This window comes from Peromyscus californicus, unplaced genomic scaffold (assembly GCF_007827085.1).
Source record: "Peromyscus californicus insignis strain IS unplaced genomic scaffold, ASM782708v3 Scaffold_14__1_contigs__length_90479793_seg_2, whole genome shotgun sequence".
NCBI classification, from domain to species: Eukaryota; Metazoa; Chordata; class Mammalia; order Rodentia; family Cricetidae; genus Peromyscus; species Peromyscus californicus.
This window is the reverse complement of record NW_026294436.1, coordinates 66107636-66127976: the sequence shown is the minus strand read 5'-3', so window position 1 is coordinate 66127976 and position 20341 is coordinate 66107636. Positions and strand designations below refer to the sequence as shown.

The window sequence follows — 20341 nt, the reverse complement described above, 5'->3', positions numbered from 1 at the left end:
TCCCTCTTCTCCAGGGGCACCTCAGGCTTTGGTCTGTCCGCGTCTGGGCTTCACAGAACTCAGCTCCTTAATTAATCTGATAACTAATTAGAAATGTTGCTGTAATAGGAGTTTACAAAAAAAAAAAAAAACAGAGCTGGGATGTAGTTCAGTGGTAAAGCACTTATGTGTTTCCAAAGGCTTGGACTCTACCCCAGCAGCTTAGGAAGAGTAAGGTGTAGAGGTCCATACCTTCATATTTCAGTATCCATTTCTGTCTCTGGCAAATAGTTCTGGATGCTACCTAGTGACTACTGTTTCTGCACTATCTTTTTCCAGAAGAATCTACCTTCCCACTAAGGGGTGGGGGGTATGCAAGTCTGTGGTGGTATTGTGTTCCCCAAAATATTGTGTACCCTAATAAACTTATCTGGGGTCAGAGACAGAACAGCCACTAGATACAAAGGCTAGAAAATGGTGGCACTCACACCTTTAATCCTAGCACTCCAGAGGTAGAAATCCCTCTGGATCTCTGTGAGTTCAAGGCCACATTGGAAACAGCCAGGCATGGTGACACACGCCTTTAATCCCAAGAAGTGAGCCTTTAATCCCAGGGAGTGATGGCAAAAACAGAAAGATATATAAGGCGTGAGGACCAGAAACTAGAAGCTTTTAGCTGGTTAAGCTTTCAGGCTTTGGAGCAGCAGTTCAGCTGAGATTCATTCTGGATGAGGACTCAGAGGCTTCCAGTCTGAGGAAACAGGATCAGCTGAGGAACTGGCGAGGTGAGGTGGCTGTGGCCTGTTCTGTCTCTCTGATCTTCCAGCGTTCACCCCAATACCAGGCTCAGGTTTGATTTTATTAATAAGAATGTTTAAGATTCATGCTACACAAGTCCTAACGTAATGCCTAAATAAAGGATTTGTCCTGATAAGCCAAAAACAGACTCCAGGTTTCACCAGGTGCCTATGACCTGGCAGGGAACTGGCATGATAGAAACAAGGGTCTGGACAAATTTCCCCATTTATTCTGCTCAGGAATCCTACCAGAAAACTCCAGATAAGCTGGAGGAGGAAGCTCAGGCTCCTGACCATTTGGAAATGAACACGCTTGGCTTTGAGCCACCATGAGCACCTATGGGTACTGATGAGCAGGTGTGTGCTGTTGGTGCCAAATTCAGTGTCCAGAAAGACATGAGCCCCTAGGCAAACACCATTCAGGCCTGGCAGAGTCAAGCTATCACAGGTGTAGGGTACGATTGGTAGAGGAGAATAAAATTACAACTTTTATGAAATATACTAAGTTTTCAAGTGGTTCTTAGGGGTACTTTGAACTAACCCAGTTTGCTTTTTATAGCTGACTTTGAAATAGTTTGGCTCTACTTTACAGAATCAAAGACTGTTACACTAAAGCGGGGCTTAGATATTATAAAGCCAAGTCTTTTCAAGAGCCAGCTTGAGTTGATGGTCATAAGATGGGCTTTGGAGATGGGCAGAGCTGGGTTCCAGACCTTACATCCAGAAATGGAACCCAGAGTTCATCAACTAGACTGCACCAGATTCCCTGGTGCACAACAAGCTGACTCCAAGCCACAGGCACCAGAGATGAAAGCCCGCCAGATAATGGGGCTGTACCTGGTGCTGCATCCATCTGTCTACCCTCCATGAGAAACCCAGTCACTGACCGCCTCCCGAAGAGCAAGTGATCCATACATACCCTACAGACATGCTAGCCAACACAGAGCCTTTGTCTATGGCCACAGATAAGGAACCAAACATCACTGGTACCAGGCTTGAGGACTCAGCACCACAGTACAGCAGATCCCCCCGACCCCGGGCTACAGGAAATGCCACATTTGACTGGCACCGTATTGCAGGAGCTTAGCCTGTAACAACTATCAGCAAGGAACAGAGGCAGGACCAGGACAGTGTGTTCTCCTTTATTCTGCTCTTTAAAACCTCCACTGTCCTTCACAAGCCTGGTGACCTGTGGGGACACTCCCTGCCCACCACCAGCACCACCACTTACCGCGTGGACAGGGTTGCACTGGTCTATGGGACTCTTAAAGTCCGTCCTCAACTCATCAAAGGCGATTATCTGAAAGAGAACACAGACAGTCAATACTGTGCACATGTGATCTGTGCCGCTACCCAAAACTCCCTGCGGCTCTGTCCCCAGACACCATAGGAGGAGAGGACATGGTGGAGGCCACACAAAGCTGGCCGGGAGCTAGCCACTGCCGAAACTGGCAATGGGCACATGGGTTTGTTGTCTCCTGCCTATGACGTTTGCTTTGAAACTTCCCAAGTAACATTTTTTTTAAAATCTTTTCTATTCCTTATGCAGCCTGTACAAAGATGTAGGAAAAACTAGTCTGATGGAGCTAAGCTTGGTAAAGGCATAAAAATGTAACACTTCCAGCATCTTCTCGGACAGGCACTGCAGTTTATTGATTTATCTGTTTGTTTGGCAGAAATGCCGACAGTAAGTATAAAGAAGTCAGGGGAAAAGGAGGAAAGAAAGGGAAGCTAAGTTGTCATGATGAGAAACAATGACAACTCTAAATGTCCCAAGACTAGATCAGCAGCCCGGGCAGGCCATGCCCACCACTGCACACTCTGAAGCTCAGCTGGAGCTGTGGCTCCCCATTTGTCAGAGGAGGAGGATGGGAAGTGGGGGAGACCTTCAGCCATCACAGGATGAGGCATGTCCCATCCACAGAAGGAACCAAATGAGGGTAAAGGCTCTCAAGACCCAGCCATGCTGTCTGCTACAGGGGCCTAAATAGCAGAACACAGAGGTGTTTGACCCAGGGACTTTCCTTTCTTGGGCAGGGTGGGGCGGAGGGTGGAGGCTTCAGATATTCTCAGCAAAGTCTCCTCACTGCTATAGTTGGGATCTTGAATGTTATCTGAAGACCCATCCATGTGTTAAGGGGTTGCTGCCCAGGCCGTGGCACTCTTGGTTTGGTTTTTGTTAGATTGTTTGGTTGGTTGGGTGATTTGGTTGGGTGGATTTTTTTTTTTATTTTTGAGACAGGGGTCCACGTATCCTGGGCTGGCTTCCAACTTACTATAGATCTGAGGTTGACCTTGAACTTCTGATTCTCCTGCCTCCACCTCCTAAATGCTGAGATCACATGTGCGTGCTTCCAACACTCCATTCATGCAGTGCTGGGGATGTAACTCAGAGCTCCACCACTCCATGCTAAGGAAGCACTCGGCCCATGGAGCTACATCCCAGCCCGCTGCTGTGTTGAGTAGTAAAAACCTTTAAGAATTGGGGCATAGTGAAGCGAAGACCTTTTCAGTTTTATTAGGCTGTTTTTGTTTTGTTTTCCTTCCTGACCACTTGACAGTGCAAGAGGTGAACAGGTCTCCTCTACCATGTGGCTCCCTTTCCATGATGTTCTGCCTGACCACAGGCCCCAAATCACAGTGCCAATAAACCATGAGCTGAAGCATTGGATGACACCAGGAGTTAACCTAAACCTTTCTTCCTTATGAGTTATCTCAAGTATTTAGTTACAGTAAGGGAAAGATGTCTACCACACCTACTGAGTATAAATGAGCATAACCTCCACTAAGGTACATCTCAGGGAGCCCTGAATATGTGGTAAAAATAATGAAGCAAGGAAGCCAGCTTAGCACCCAGAGAGCTCCTAACCAGGCCCCACGTGGCTGAGACGAAGAGCCAAGTGAGTGTGGGTGACTTTACTCTGCAAAGCAGTGTATTTACAGCATCCCTAAGTCTCCTCACTTCAACATGGCTACAGAACTAGAGGAACACACCGGCATAGCTTGTGCCCAGAGGACGTTCCCTGTACCACCTTTGATGGACAGTTGGTTATCTAGCCAGGACTTCTCAGGATGCTCCATCTGCCGCTGGCTCTGTCAAGCTGAGCATCCTCTTTACTGGACTGACCTATGATTCTCCCTAAAGCATCTACCCACAGCCAAGGCCAGAGCAGTGAGCCACAGCCTGCAGGCCAGGACAGCCTGACACCCACTCTCTCATGACCTGTGGGCTAAGAATGACTCTCACATTTTTTTTTAAAGAGTTGAAAAATAGCATCAAAAGAAAAATACTGTTTTTGTAACATGTAAAAAATATGCTAAATTAAAACCTTGGTGTCCATGGACAGAGTTTTGCTGGTGCTTTGTCATGCTCATTTCTCTTTCTGTATATTGCTTTTGAAGACTCTGAGGCGGGGTGAGACAAATATGTCTGCTAACATGTTTTTTAGAGGAAATAGTTGGTCCCTGATCTGTTCTTGTATTTGCCCTCCAGAGCAGTGGTTCTCAACCTCCCTAATGCTGCAGCCCTTTAATACAATCCTCATGTTGAAGTGACCCCCAACATAAAATTATTGTCATTGCTACTTTGTAACATAATTTCGTTACTGTGATGAATTGGAATGTAAATATTTTTGGTGATAGAGGTTTGTCAAAGGGGCGCGTCCCACAGGTTGAAGGATTGGTATTCCCATACAGAGGCCCTGACCAAGTGGGCTAATACTTCACTTTAAAATTGTATTGTCTAAAATTCAATCTGCAGTCATTGTTAACTGTAAAAAAGGGGGGGGGGATCTGGAGAGATGGCTCAGGTGGTAAAGCCACACAAACATGGGGGCCCTGATTTTAATCCCAGCATCCCTGTAACAGCTGTGAAACATGGTAATACCAGAATGGGGAAGTCAGAAACAGGGGGATTCCTGGGACTGGCTAGCCAACCAGACTGTACAAATCTGTGAGCTCCAAGTTCAGTGAAGGATCTTATCTCATAAAGTGATGTGGAGAGCAGCCAAAAAGATACCTGTACACATGCAGACACAAATGTATATACATATATGATCATACACCTACACTATACACACACATACACACACACACACACACACACACACACACACACAGAGCCATGTACACACAGCCACATAAGTCTGTTATCTATCACATAGCTCACATATAACAACAGTTCAATTCCTGCAGGAATTTCTAAAGGGCAGTGCTACATTAGAGATACACAGAATGGGTCCAATCTCCCCCACACAGAGCCTTTAGGGATTGCCTCTATTGTGACCTCAGCACATCTGTACTCCCTAAGCAAAGTCTCTCCACCCACTGCTTACACAAACTAGTGCTAGATCACCCCATCATCCTAATTACCATCCACTGACATGACTGGCTCGACATGTCCACCTGAAAACGTGCCTGTCGGAACTGAACACTAGACCCAAGGTGAGGCTGGCTGCCACAGAACAAGAGCATCGGCCGCCATCCCTGCTCTGCACCACAAGCCTCTGTACATGCATCTTGGCTGTACCAACCCTGGATCTTCTCCATGTGCTCCAGCTAAACCCAATCCACCTCATTCTACATGAGTATTGTTGGCTTTGGGAGTCTGAGAGCAGGAAGTGACCTTTATCCCTATTCACTCTTCCTTAATCACCCAGTCCAATCTTTTGAGACATAACCGGTCTCCTAAATGTATATCCGGATGAATGCAATGTCCTCAGCATCCTCATCAGTATCCCCCACGAACTAGGGGCTCAAAGCAGGACCATGGACAGAGACTTCCAGCTGTCATTCTTTAGCGCCAGGGAGGCTAACTTTAGTGCCTTCTGTGCCTGGTATTTATACAGCTAGAAAGACAGACAAGTCCCCACATTCTGATCCTGTTCCCACCCCAGCCCCATGCCTGAATCTCTGTCCCTGTACAAGAGAGCGCAGGCAGGTGAACCCGGGCTGACTGGAGCAGGCGGTGGCTGACTGTAAAGCAGGACAGAGGAGCTGCTGGGGATCTTGAGACACTCAATTCCATGCCTGGGCTCCACCCTGGAGGAGGGTAGAGACAGGAAAGCTGTGTGTGAAGCTCATGCCAGTGAGCCCCACCCCAGTAAGCTTTGACCTGGCTGCTTTCTGTAATGGCCAGGGTCTTCAGCATCCCCACTAACCCAATGTCACAGCTGAATCTGTCCACTTGGTTGAAAACTTCAGGAGGCATCTTTTACACTCAGGTCCTATGCTAGACACTTGGAGACACTAACCTCTTCAAGACACAGCTCCTGGCCTCATGATGTTCCCTGCCTGTGGCAATAGGGGACATGCACACAAACAGTTCATTGTATTACCGATGTAATAAGGACCAGAACCAAGAAAATCACTATATTCCTCACAGGGTCACTATGTCAGGTGCTGGGCCATGTGCTACACAAACTTGTATCATTTAATCCTTGATTCCCCATGAAATGAAAGAGGTTTATTATTGTCCCATTTTAGAGATGGAGAACGATGCCAATGAGGTTGATGACTCTAGTGGCAGATTAGACTCCACGTCACTAGTCCGGGCAGTACCCACAAGGCTGCTCCACAGAATATATATGGAGGAAGAAGTGAGGACTCTAAGATGCAGTGAAGAATGAACAACTGGCCGGGGAAACAGCACAGTGTCCCAGGAGAGAGATCTAGGTCATCCTCTGCCTGTCCAGATCATCCGCAGACTCCTCGGCCCTGCCTCCTGCTTGTGTCTGGGAACAGGGGCAGCATGGCAGAGGGCAATCCTTAGGCTCTGAAACCTATGAGTGTGAGAGGCACAAGGACGATGCTGTGGTTGAAGGTGGCTAGAAAAATGGCTGTGACTCAGTTGTGCACCCTTGAGCCTCCTGTGTATCCCAATAATCCACTGGACCATATAGCCCAGCACCAAACAGTACTAGGTGAACTTGAACTCCTGACCCAGTGATACAGTCACGTCAAACATCACACTCATTTTTTTTCAAAATCAAATACAGTAAGATTCACCCTTTTAGTGAAAACTCCTTAAATCTCAACAAACTCACAATCCTGTGAACACACTGTGATGATGATATATTGTTTTTATTGCTCCCCCATCCTGTCCTCTTGACTCTGAGAGTCAGCTGCTCTCCTCCCCCTAACCCTGCTTCCTGCCTGTCAATCACCGATGTCTGCTTCATCTCTAAAGCTTTACCTTTGTCCAAATATCACAGAAATGGAACCATGAAGCATGTGGGCTTTTGGGGCAACTGCCTTTCACATGACAATGTGTTCAACATTAGACACATTGTTGCTTATGTCAATAGCCTGTTCCTTTTCGCTGCTAGCTGTATTCAGGCCTAAAGAGACACTAAAGCTCACTTATCCAATTCACCTGCTGGAAGATGCTTGGGCTGTTCCTAAATTTTGACGATGTGTAACTAGAGCCAGTATAAACATTTGCAGAGAGGCATCTGTCTTCCCTGGATGATAGGGGAGAAATTGCTAGATGATTCGATAAATGTATGTCGAGGTTTGTAAGGAACTGGTAAACTTTTTCAAAGTATCTGTAACATTGTGCCAAACACCATGTGAGAGTTCCAGACACATTACATTCAGGTCAAAAATTATTAGGGTTGATTTTTCTTAGCTGTTTCAATAGGTATGGGGATGAAGCTACTGTGGTTTCAATTTGCATTTCTCCAGTGAGTAAGGACACTGGGAATCTTTTCATGGGCCTAGTCACCATCTGTGTGTCTTCTTTGGGGAAGCATATGTTTAAATCATTGGCCCCTTTTGCACAAATAAAAATAAGAATCTGTTTTCATATTGATGGTTTCTTTTCAAGACCGGGGACTGAGCCCAGGGCCTCTCACATGCTAAGCAGGCACTCTACTGCTAAGGTCCATTCCTAGCCCACTTTTCCCTTTCCTTTTTTAAAACATTTGAGATAGGGTTTTTGCTATGTTTCCCAGGCCAACCTTGAATGACCAGAGCAAAAGCTTTTATTGTGACACTTGACAACTATTCTTTTACGTACCCCACTTTTGGTCCTGGACTGAAGACTCGCATGGCTCTAAAAACCCTTGCCTGTGGGGAAGTTTAAACCTCAAGTCTAATTTCGAAAATATATTTAGGATTACTCTGAAATCTCGCTCCTATGACGTGAGCTCTGTGCACTTATTGCTTCAAGGAACTGGCCTGTTTCATCCAAGTTGTTAAATTTAGTCTGTTGAAGCCAACTTCCATTGTTACTACCCAGCCGCCAGCCACCAGCCACCCCCACTTCTTTCCTCTCTAGACATTTGAGATGGGGATTGGAGTGAGTACAAGAAAAGGCAGGACAGGTCCAGAGCAAAGCAGTGGAAAGAGAGGAGGAACAAGTCCCCAAGATCCAAGATGGCCAAGGTGTGTAGGAACCTCTGAGACTGGACCCTGCCTGAGAGCTCAAGACTAAGCAAGGCTCTGGGGTAGGCCATCAGAGGCCTCTCGAGAGCTACTGATGAGGGCGGGAGAGAGAAGTAAATGCTGGGACCTGGTACACTGCTGAGATAGACACTCTGAAAGGATCGTAGCTGTGGTCCAGGGCAACCACAGAGAAGGAACGGAGGAAGGGTACTGCACTCATAAGGAGCTCTTTCTGCAGTGTTGGACCCAGCCCCCACCACCCCTGGTCAGGCTCCCTCTCCTCCTAGTGCCCCCAACACACCACTGAAAATAGAACAAAGATGGCCGCCAGCCAAAGCCCATGTGAGGAGCCTCCCCCAAACGACGGCAGTATCAGTCCCTGCTTGTGTCCACCCTAAGCCGAGCTGTCCTCCATCCAGTCCAGCCTGAGCATCAGGGGGCAGACGTCTCAGAATCAGCTTGTGAGGTGGGGAAACACAATCCTTCTAGAATATGCCTCATGAAACAGGTAATCTGCTAAAACTGTGTACTCCCCCAGAACCTTGGAAGGTGAAGAAGTGACCGACATCTCGCCCTCCATCCGCTGAGGAGCTCCCATGCTGCCCATCGGAGGTTAGCAACAAGAGGATGAGTCTGGAATCGTCCCCTCCCCGTGTTTGTTGTGGTGTCTTATTCTGTCTGAAGCTGCCCTGCTTCGCATTCATACTGTGTTATCTTACTGATGTAATTTAATCTGAAGGAAAACTCTGTGGATGTGACAGGGACTTCCTCTGGGACGTAGTACAGGAAATATAGGCCCAGTTAGAGTTTTAATGACATTCCTGACGTCACGGGATGAGTGAGGCACAGTTAGCACATGCCCAGACATGAGCTCTGAGCCAGCCAGTACTCTATCCGGCATGCTGTGCCCACTCTGTGACTTGAAAGGGTAAAAGAAAGTGTGGAGTTACTAAAGATGAAAAAAAAAAATCTTGACTGGATGCCCAGGATTCTCTGGCACCATTCTTTAGCTCTGAAAAACAGCCATGATGAAGAAGATGAGACCCTCTGTCACCACAGAGATTATAATCTGGGGCAGGGAGATAATTAACAAATAGATAAGAAGATATCAGAAAATGGTAGGTTAGGTGACCACAATTAAAGAGTTGATATGAAGAAATCAGAGTGGGGTGGGCGGTCAAGGAGGGTTTCTCTGAGGAAGCATCACTTATGCCAAGAAAGAGAACTGAGCAACCAGGAGGCCAGACATGGAAAGGACTGGGGATCTGCTTTCACTTCTGTTGCTGTATGTGTCATCCAACAAAAGGTAACACAAGCAAGGAAATGTTTGTTTGGCTCACAGTTACAGCTTGTAATCCATTGTTGTAGGGAAGTCAAGGCAGGAACTCAAAGTCCCACGTCCATGGTCAAGAGCAGAGAGCGAATACACACACGGAGCCCTGTCTACTGGCTGCTTACGTAGCTTTCTCCTCTCCTAAAGTAGTTCCGGACCCCTGCCTAGGGAATGGCACCACCCACAGTGTTCTGGGTCTTTCCACATCAACTAACAATCAAGACTACCCTGCAGACATGACCACAGGCCAACCTGATCTAGATAATCCCTCATAAAGGACCTAGGGTCTAGGATGTGGGCTGAAGAGATAGCTCAGCCAGTAAGAGCACTCGTGGCTCTTCCAGAGGACCCGGGCTTGAGTCTCAGCACCCATGTGGTGGCTCACGATCATCTGTAACTCCACTTCCACGGTATCCAACGCCCTCTTCTGGCCTCCGCAAGCACCAGCACACATGTAGTACACAGACATACACGCAGGCAAAACATCCCTACACATAAAATAAAAATAAATATTTTTTTTAAAAAAACAGCTAAATTTTAAAGACTCTGGGTTGTGTCAAGTTGACAATGAAAACTGACCCGCACAGTTGAGGAAGAATGTTCCAGAGAAGAGAAGTAAGCTTTGATGTAAGGAGGATAAAGCTTGGCCGTGGGAGACGAAGAAGGGCCAGTAGAGAACAAGATGGGCTGTGGTAGAGAAATCAAAAACACAGCCTGGTGCAGAAACAGACCAGGAAGGGGTTCACGGCGGCCCTCACACGGACCACTGTGGGACGTGACCCTCGGGTGACTTGCAGGGCTGGCTACATGGGCTGCTCACACTGCCTCATTCTAACAAGAGCTGCACAAACAGAGCCTGGGGGAGGGGGCAGGGGGAGCACTTAGGACAGGTCAACAAGAACGAAACCAGGATGGGTAAAAAATTCATGTCCTCCTGGAACCTCAGTGCAGGACATTACCTAGTGTCCTTACAGATTTAGGAAAGATGAAGTCATATTCGAGCAGAAGCCCTAAGTCCAATAAGAATATCCCCATGAGAGACAGAAATGCACACACAGAGGCCGTATAATGACAGAGATAGTCATCAGAGTGGTACAGATGTCAGCCCAGAGACACCAAGGATGGCTAGGAGTCGCCACTAGCCAAGAAGGGCTCTTCTATAGCGCTATGGCTCTGCACCACCTTGTCTGCACATGTTAAGCTTTCAGAGCCGAGAAGATGCCCTAGTGTCTTAATCTACCTGGTGTGTAAGGAAGTAGTGCTTTGTTAGGCAGTGCCAAGGAACTGATGCACCTGTTTTCAAAGTACCAAAAGCTTTGTTCCATAATCCGCTTCTGTGTCCAGGAAAAATGGCTGTGAGTACCCCCTGAGAATGTGGGAAAGGAACAATCCAGGACATTCCTGACCCAAAACACTTCCCCTGTGAAGCAGCTTTCCTCCTGCAAGTCCCCAAACCTGTGCACAGACAGTTCAGACACAGAACACAGTGTCTCATTTCCTCTCCATGTCTTATTCCTGTAAAAGCATGCTTTCAATAAAATCCTAAACTTTTTGATCGGTTGGCTACATAGGGCCTATGTTTAGTCCTAGTTTTCTGTCTGAAATGAGTGTAGCCTGTGGGCTATCGTCTCTTCCTTTGCTAACTCTAAACTCTGGGAAAGTGTCTCATGCACTCCTGGGAAGAATGGAGCAGCGGCTCCAGGCTCAGACAGCTGCTTTGAGGCTGTACGCGGTGCTGAGCATTTTTCCAGGTCCTTGGGAAGCTGGTGCCTCGGATCGGCAGGTATTTTATGTGGTGTCCCCAACAGATGTGGTAGCTTCCTTCCCCGCAACAGATGTGGTACCTTTTCCCCAAATGAAGCACGGAGAAGAGTGAAAGGTCAGTCAGAATTGCCCAGGGCCACCCGATGAAGGGCAGATCTAGAATCCAGGACTCACCCTCTCCTTCTGTCATCTTTGGCCTTTGCTAGTGGGTCTCACTTTCCATTATAGAGGGAATAAGGAACACTTCATAATACATCCATGAGTACCACCACCGGGCATGACCCAGCAGGATGGGCACCAGCACTCTGCCATCTAAGGATTGCCAATGTGCCTGCTTATCCCTACATTAGACTAAAAGCTAATAAGACCAAGGAAGGCAGCTTAAAGCCAACACAGGGAGCTGAGTCTTGTCCTAACTCCACTGGCTCTCATCTAGTTGGGGCCCTTTGGAAAAGCAGGTCTCCTGGGCAGCACACACCGGACAGCTTGTCACTGTCACAGTGTCCCCATGCACTCTCATCACGACCAGGGATCCCCGTGCTGTGGCCTGCCAAGAAGATGGGACCCGGCCAATTCCATAGCCGAGTCTAAAGGGGCAGGGCCACTTGGATATGGGAGGAGTAACCCAATGATTAGGAATAAAATGGAACCCACCCTTCTATCCGTTGTTCCTCCATATCTGACCCCCCACCAACACCCCACATTCAGCCCCTGATCCCCTGACCTCCTTATCCTACCGTAACAGTATAGATCGTAAATGGCCCCAAAGGCCTCAATGTTAAAGGCTTGGTCACCAGCCTGTGGTGCTATTAGAAGGTGGTAGATCTTGAGACGTGGGGCCTAGTGGGAGGAAGTTAAGTCATCACGGGCATATTGGTTGGGACCCCAGCCCTTCCTGGTCTTTCTTTCCCCCTCTCTTGCCCTATCCCTCTTCCGTTTCCTGTCTCTCCCACTAGGCAAGCAGTTTTGCTCTGGCATACCCTATAAAGACCTTCTGCCTCACCACGGGTCCCAGAACAATGGAGCCACTGACCACGGACTGAAACTTCCAAACCGCGAGTCAAAACCTCCCTTCCTTTAAGCCAATCTTGCCAGGCATTTTACCACAGCAAAAGAAAGCTCACACAGCCACTATGGTCCCCTCATCTGCCCTTCTCACAGACACACCTCCCAAATGCCCCTCCTGTCATCACAAGCCGAGCTACCCTTAGCCCTGTCTCCCCCATTTTCACAGGCACTGCCGAGATGAAGAAGAGTCCTCCTTCAGTCTCCACCTGCCCATCACCAGCTCCATGACCTTGAACACACCCTTCACCTCCCCAGACTGTGACTTCTCTGTTTATAAGATAGGAAGATTGATGTTCCTCCCCCAGCTGACTGTGGGGAGGGTGATGAGGTGGCATTGCCTTCGGCACAGAGTAGAGAAGTGAGGCCTCGGCGGCGGGCTGGGAGCACAGACTCTCACCGTGTCCACACTGAGGGACAGCTCCACAGAGAGCGGAGGCACACTGTGTGAGTCACAAGGTCCCTGCTGGAATTCAGTCTCTGCCTCACTGATTTGTATGACCGCGGGCAAGTTTTATTAACCTTTCCAAACCTCCGTTACCTCCAATATAAAGAAAGGACAATAATAGTTCCGACTTCAGGACCGTTGCAAGGAGTAAAAGAAACAGTGGAGGCTACAAAGATGTCTGGGTCAATGACGTGCTTGCCATACTGAAGTACTCGCCTGCAAGCGTGAAAGTACACTTAAAACATCTCCGTGTGCACCCATGCCCACCCACATATGCACATATACACATGAAAACACACACACACACACACACACACACACACACACACACACACACACACGGGGAAATAAAGCAAGCAACCCAGGGCCTGTGCTCAGTGGGTAATGATGCCATTCTCTTAACCAGTTACTGTCCCTCAGATGTTCGTCCCGTGCCTCTGACCATGGCTCTTCCCTCCCTGGTCTTGGGCAGAGTCATCAGCTCTAGAATCTGAGTCCAGTAGAAGCTGTCACTGTGGCAAAGGCACAGGTGGAACCCAGGGAAAAGCAAGCGACTGAGAGAGACCACAGGGCCCACCCTGTCACGGGGGGGGGGGGGGGGGGGGGGGGGGGGGGGACTGAGATCAGCAGACAAACCAGCCAAGGAGGCCTCAGCTGCCCTGTCCTGGATCTCCATGGCGAACATAAACTGAACACAGAACACATAGGCATTTCCAACCACTGTATGGGCCAGAATCTGCAGATGCAGCTAGTTCTAATACTGTGCGCTGTGCTTCTGCTGGTCATCCAGTGCCCAGCAGACAATGACAGCTCAGAGCCCTGCATGTCCAGGATGGATGCCAAGGGAGCAGGACCGTGGCCTGTGCCCAGACTGGCTGATTTGCTGACGCTCTGCAGAGCCATCCTGCCTCCAGCCAGCAGCCACCAGGTCAGAGAAAGTCCAGAGAGATGCAGATAGTGAGGACGGCTGTGCACGCTGACCTGTTAATGGAGGTCACTGAGCCGCAGGGGTCGGGTACAGGGCAGCAGCCTGTAGCACTCTGAGTCTCTCTGTCAAGCTACCAGGCTAAGGAGCCCCTCTCCACCCAACCCCAACACCACAGCCAGAAGTTGGGCTCTGGGTAACTGTGCCCAGCCCAGATGACCTTCTGTCTCATCAGGCTCATGCATTGGCTGGCGCCTTGAGCTCTCTCCATGGGACCAGGGTGAAGGATCTGCTCCTCTCCTGGTTCCAGTGGACTCTGCTCTTTGGCTAAGCAAGTCCCTCTCCAATACCCAGGCCTGCAGCGCCTCCATAAAGAACCAGCATTGTTTACTCCTGCAGGCACTTGCTGGGCAGTGACCATGCGCCAAGTCCAGTGCTGGAAGCAAGGTGGACAGAAGCCAACATTTACCGATCTTTACTAATCTTTCTGCGGTGACCTGGAGCCACAGTGACCCACTGCTCCAGGCTTCAGTTCATCACCTGAATAGGAGCCTTCCATCAACACTGAAGATGAAGGTGTGATAGAGATTGATAATGCCTGCTGCGGCCAGGGCTGCCATCTTCAAGCCTTGGGTTCTGGATTGCTTTGGGCTGGTCTGAGACCCTTGGTGATGTGGCATCACTATTGTCCTCTGTTTACGACACATTATCATCATTGATCTGAGCAAGGCTCTCTTTTACATTCTTTATTCCCTTATGTGGGTACCCATTCACTGCTTTTCATGCCGCGAGCTCTCCCTGACAACCCAGGAAAGCGGTGATTAGCATTCAGCAAGTACCTTTCTGCTCATGGTGTTCTTACAAGCTGTGTGTTTTCGTACGTGTCTATTCCTTGCTTGCTTCTCACCCTTTCTTAGCCATTGCACTCAGCAGCAGAGCCACAAAGTACCACAGGAGTGAGGGAGTGAGTGTTACATGATCCATGCTCCCAACAAGAAAAATACTCAACATTCATCACCCCAAATGCCACCTGAGGGATATGCTGGCAATCTCTTTGGGACTTATACCTAGGAAGGGAGCTGTTGGTCTCTGAATCCAAGAACTCCTTAGCTGCCACACAGGGTGGCCAGTTGACTTTTCCACAGGACTTTATGTTCAAGCCTCTACTAACATGTACCAGTTCCCTACCCCCACCCCCCCCCCCCCACACCGCAGTACCTCAGGCTTAGAGTGACCCATCTGCTGCTCTGTCTATAGCTCCCTGGGGCAGCAGCTAGCCTTTGGGGCTCCTCTCCATGAACTTCACACTCAGACACTCTGTATCTTTCCAACAGGAAGGCTGTGGTTGCACGAACTCCCTGGGAGTTGTGAACCAATATTTACCCCAGACAGAGCATCACCAACAGACCACATACCATCCCACCCAGGTTCAACTTGGTGAGCCGATGAGATGATTGGACTTACGGAACACAGGTGAGGGATCACTTACAGGAGTGTGGGATCCCCAAAGCACCTTCATCACTGGAAAGTCTCACTTATGACAACTTTCCTAAAGCTGAACAGATGGCGCCCCTCCCCTTCAGTTAACGTACACTACAGCTACACATACTCCAGCATCTCTGGGGACCACAAGACCACATATACTTAGGACAAAATCATGTAGAACTTGGGGAGGGGACATGGGAGAGAGTGGTGAGGTCTTAGGTGAGGGTCTGATGACCTTCCTATGCCTTCCTTTTGTGAAGGGACGTCAACAGGACCGACCTCAGGGGTCTCTTGGGAGCGGTCACAGCATCTCTGGCGAAGACAGTGATGGCAGTTACACTAGGAAAATGTCCCGATGGATGCCCCTTTTCTTTGTGTTTCAGAGCTGTGTATTGGGGGTGTGGGTCCACTTTCAGTGTCGGACATTTTAAATGCCTTCTCTCACCTGTCTCCTGTGGCATCTTTTGCAGAACCAAAGTCAGTCTCGTCCATTTTGCCTCATGCTCTATACACTCTGGTTTTATTTGTCTTCCTCTTCCTTTTAGGATGTGACTTTGTCCTCCCTGTCCTCAAGCACAGCAGCCATGCTGTGTGCCACCTCCAGACATCACTTGATCCTCTGCGTGGTTCATGAGCACTTACGATGGGCTGGCTCTATGCTCAGGGTGGCAGGTAAATGATACGACAAGGCTCCTGGGTGATGACGGGAGTGGAGCAAGGATTCTGTGTCTGGAGGTAACAGGAGTTGAGAAGGGGCAGCCTGGAGTAGAGGGAATGAAGTTCACCCTGGGAAGTAGGCACCGATGATGGTGTAAGCTTTAGGGCAGCCCAAGGGCCCAGAGTTCATCTGGAGGACAAAAAATTCCCCTCCAGTCTAGAATTTGCACAAGGGCTTCGATTTTTGGCTGTAACACTGAGATCATCGAACCCAAATGTGAAGTAAACACTCAATGCAAAAATCCTTTAGATGTGAAAAAAAATCTCCCTTCTGGGACCTCAAGGTCATTGTTCACCACAGCTGAGAATGCACCAGCAGCCTTCCTTACCCTCGTGCTTCTCATCATGTTAGGTCAGCGGACAGGAGGGTCTCCTGAGGTTGCCTGCTCCTGGTTTCAGTGCTGCTGGGCTGTGGCTTCCAGTATCTGCCCCTCAGAATGAGGCTATGGCTCCTTCAGGAGATGACTCCCCTCCATAGACACACACACACACACACACACACCATTTAGTTCTGATAACAGCTCCTTCACCCCGTCACACCTATGAGTGTACATCCGCTAACCCTGATTGTCAGGATGACTGGGTTAAGACGCTGTGATGACTAATATTGTCACTTTGAATCTGAAGTCACCTAGGAGACAAATCTCTAGGCATGCCCATGAGGGAATTTCTAGATTGGGTTAATCAAGGTGAGAAGATGCATTCTAAGTGAGCAGCACCATCCCACCAGCTAGGGTACAGAGCTGAATAAAAAGGAGAAAGCGAACTAACATCATCTCTTTCTCTCTCTCTGCTTCCTGAATGAATGCAATGTGACAGCTGCCTCAAGCTACTGTGACCTTGACTTCCTCCAACATGGCAGACTGCACACTCAAACTGTGAGCCAAAACAAACCTTCCCTTCCTTAGGTTGCATTTATTGGGCATTTTGTCATAGCAACAAGACAAGTAATGAAAACAGATGCCTAGGGGATTAGAAAGCATACCTCTAGGTGTGTCTATGGCCACCTTTCCAGAGAAGATTAGCTAAGATCCATCCTGAATGTGGGTGGCACCATCCCCTAGGCTTGGGTCCAGAAAGTGCCCAAGGCACAGGCATCCTTTCCCTCTGCTTCCTGGACACCATGATGTGAGCTACTCTGAGCCACCATGGTCTCTTTATGACAATGGATGAAACTCTCTAAAGCTGTGAACAAAAAAAATCCTTCCTTCTTGAGATTATCAGGCATTTGTTGCAAGAGGAAGGCAAACAGGATGATAACAGCTTCCTCACTCATCTCTAAGTAGTCCATCACTATACAATCCCCAGGTACTCTTCTGTGTGTGGTTCCCATTTTCTCCTGGGTCCCTAACTCATACCCAAGCCCATAAGGGACTGAAGACCGGGCTCTAGTTGCCTTCCCTAAGTACTCTGGATACAACCTAGTCCATAAAGAAATGGCTGGTGGATCAAGTCTCAGTGTTTGACTGATCCCAAGAATGGAATTAGCTTGGCCTAGAAAACTTCCAAACAATGCTTTTGTTGCAACATGGTTGTTTGGCAGAGGTATTAACAACAACAACAAAAAAATCTCAGCAATGCACCTGCAGAATATCTAGGTTTGAACAACACCACTTCCTAATGAATTCTGCAAAATGAATTATCTACCGAGCATCCCCAAGTGTAACTACAGGAAGTGGCCTGCTGTGCCATAGAGAGTTATTAGATTTAACCAATTAAATTTTGCAGGACATTGGCTGATTCTTGTTTTAGAACCAGATTTCACACAGTCTAAAATTAGTGTCTCTTGAGGCCCCTCTTCATTTAAGATTTTTTAAAAAAGGAGCCTTGTATAGTCAGCATATAGAAAAACCAGCTTATTTAAATCAGACAAAACCAAAATAAACTCTCCAGCAAGGAGGTGTGAGCAGGCATCATCCAAAAGTAATATGGAATCTGAAAGCTTCGGTTTGAAAGGCATCACCATGGCCTGTCTTCGGTCAAGCAGCACAGCTGACCCGCTGGGGCCACACTGGCTCTAGGAGGAAGGCTGGAGAGCAGCAGTGAGAGCTGGGTGCAGCTCATCAGTGTGAGCCAGGTCCTAGGCAGCAGTCACCGGGAATCCCCACAGCTTAGCGAGTTCATAGAGCGAAAATGAGAGAGACTGCAAAGACGTGTGTTTCCTCAATAGATGTGTTCATGACAGATGTGTAAAGGTGGTCCACAGATACAGAGAATGGCCTGGGAGATGTCTCGGTCATTGGAGCACTAACTACACAAGCATGGTGACCTGAGTTTGATCCCCGGGTACTTACACAAAAACCCAGAAGTGGTGGCAAATGCCTGTTATCCCGGCACTGAAGAGGCAGTGGCAGGAAGACCCTGGGGTTTGTGGGTCCAGCCTAGCCTGATCCACGAAACCCAGGTCCTAGTGAGAGACTCAGTATCCAAAAACTATACGGGTAGATCCTGAGGAATGACTCCTAAGATTGACCTCTAGCAGATGCACACAGATTCACATATAAGAACTTACATACACAGACACACACACACACAGACACACACACACACACACACACACACACACACACACAGACACACACACACACACACACACTATATGTGTGTGTGTGTGTATACATATGTATGCATGAGATTTATTAGAGGAATATGGAAACTTCAGGGGAGTCCAATATCTGCCTCATTCCCACAGTCTTGGCCTTCTCAACACCCATATAACAAGGCTGCTGAGACCCTCCCCACACACACTGCCTTAGGCACATTAGAGAAGAGAAGGCTGGACATGCTGAGCAAACCTTCATGTGGACAGGAAGTCTGGTAATAGCCCAACCTCCCTGAGCTTAGCCAGAAGACCCTGGGCATGAGGAGGCCCCTCTCTCAGCCATCACACAGTATAGGGCTTGCTTGCTGAAACAAGAGCCTGCCTGCCAGGGCCAAGCTCCACTCAGCACCTGCCTACCTCTCTCACACGGGCCTGGCCAAGCTTCTCCCTGCCCCACCTCCCTCCTTCCTACATCAGCTGGCTGGCATTCGCAAGATGGAAAGTGGCTGGCTATCTGGAATGAGGCAACCACATCCTCAGTAGCTCTTCCCTCTGGTGTATCTGCCTCCCTCTCATCAGAACTGTTAGATTTGGTGCACAGAACATCCAGGCTGCGGCCAAGGATGTTCCATCAACACCCCCCTCTGGTTGATCTGAGTCCAGTGTCTACATCTTCTACTGACTTCCATCTGGTCAGAGTAGCACACAGAGAAGAAGGGTCTGCGAGAGGCCACAGGCCAGTTATCTGCTCCCTCACAAAACCCAAGTCACAGGTCAGACTCACAGGCCAATTCTTGCTTTGCAAAAATATTCAATAATGTATGATAACCTTGCCGATAGGCTAAGGAATGCTAATGAGCTAGCATTGAGACCTAACACACAGGAAGACAGATTTTATTACAGTAAGTGGCTCTCAGGAAAGCGGCAGAAAAAGAAACTCACTCTGTCGGTGATGGAAATGGGAGCTGATAGAGCCAACAGAGAGCAATCTGATAATGCTTGTTGTTGATGGAAAAAGCCTATGTCCTTATGCAATAATTCCCTGCTGAGCATCTGTCCCATTGGGATAAAGACAATGCTAGGTAAGGATGTATGCTCCAGCCCCATTTGAGATGAAAAAAATAACAGGAATGTCCACCAATCATCATACACATGATTGGATAGACAATGATGATCCAAACTGTGGAATATTACGCAGCCCCAAGTCAGATTTACTCAGTTAGCTATGATTCTACAGGAAAAACAAGGTGTGGAGACACACCTACAAGTCCTGTTTGCATATGATACATGAACTTGAGAAGCATGTGACTGGTATATAACAGGCTGCTTGCATGCCTCCTGCCCTGGGCATGGGAGGGACAGTGGTTGGAAGGAGAGGCAGGTGCCATGGCTGGGAGGGCATGGGTAAGTAACAAAACCACAAACGTAGTTTTAAGGTAGTGCTTACAAGTGAATAGGACCCCTTCTAATTCTCCTGGTGTACGCATGTGCACATACACAGGGGCCACCAGGCAGCTCCCCAGCCATTCCTGTACTGCCCGCAGTTTCACAAAGCCAGTTATTCACACAATCAAGGAAACACGCCCAAAGCTGTCTTACTGTTTGTATAACTCTTATTATTCCACTCATTCCTGAGCCTGCTGCCACTTCGAACTCACGTCCTCAACCACATTAGCCACAGCAGAGGCGGCTGCCCATGACTCTGGGCTTAATGTTGCTCCCTCCCTTGGATCTGTGTGCACATCCCTCCTTCTCCCTCCCCCCTTGCCCCCCCCTGCCGCCAGTCTCCTTCCCATCCTTCCCCTCTCCTTCTCCTTCTCCCCCGCTTTCACTCCATCCCATCTTCTATGGGGAAAGGAGTCTCCTCTGCACAGCCACACAGAGCCCTGCTTGCTCTAGA

At 48.6% G+C, this 20341-nt stretch overlaps 1 protein-coding gene across 1 annotated transcript in view; it reads right to left on the bottom strand.

Annotated features, from left to right (window-relative positions):
• Cnih3 (cornichon family AMPA receptor auxiliary protein 3) overlaps positions 1 to 20341 on the bottom strand; it is a 110435-nt gene that overhangs the window by 55185 nt on the left and 34909 nt on the right. The window contains exon 2 of the mRNA XM_052737841.1: positions 2008 to 2076. Coding sequence (XP_052593801.1) covers positions 2008 to 2076 — 69 coding nt within the window. The remainder of the gene's footprint in view (positions 1 to 2007; positions 2077 to 20341) is intronic.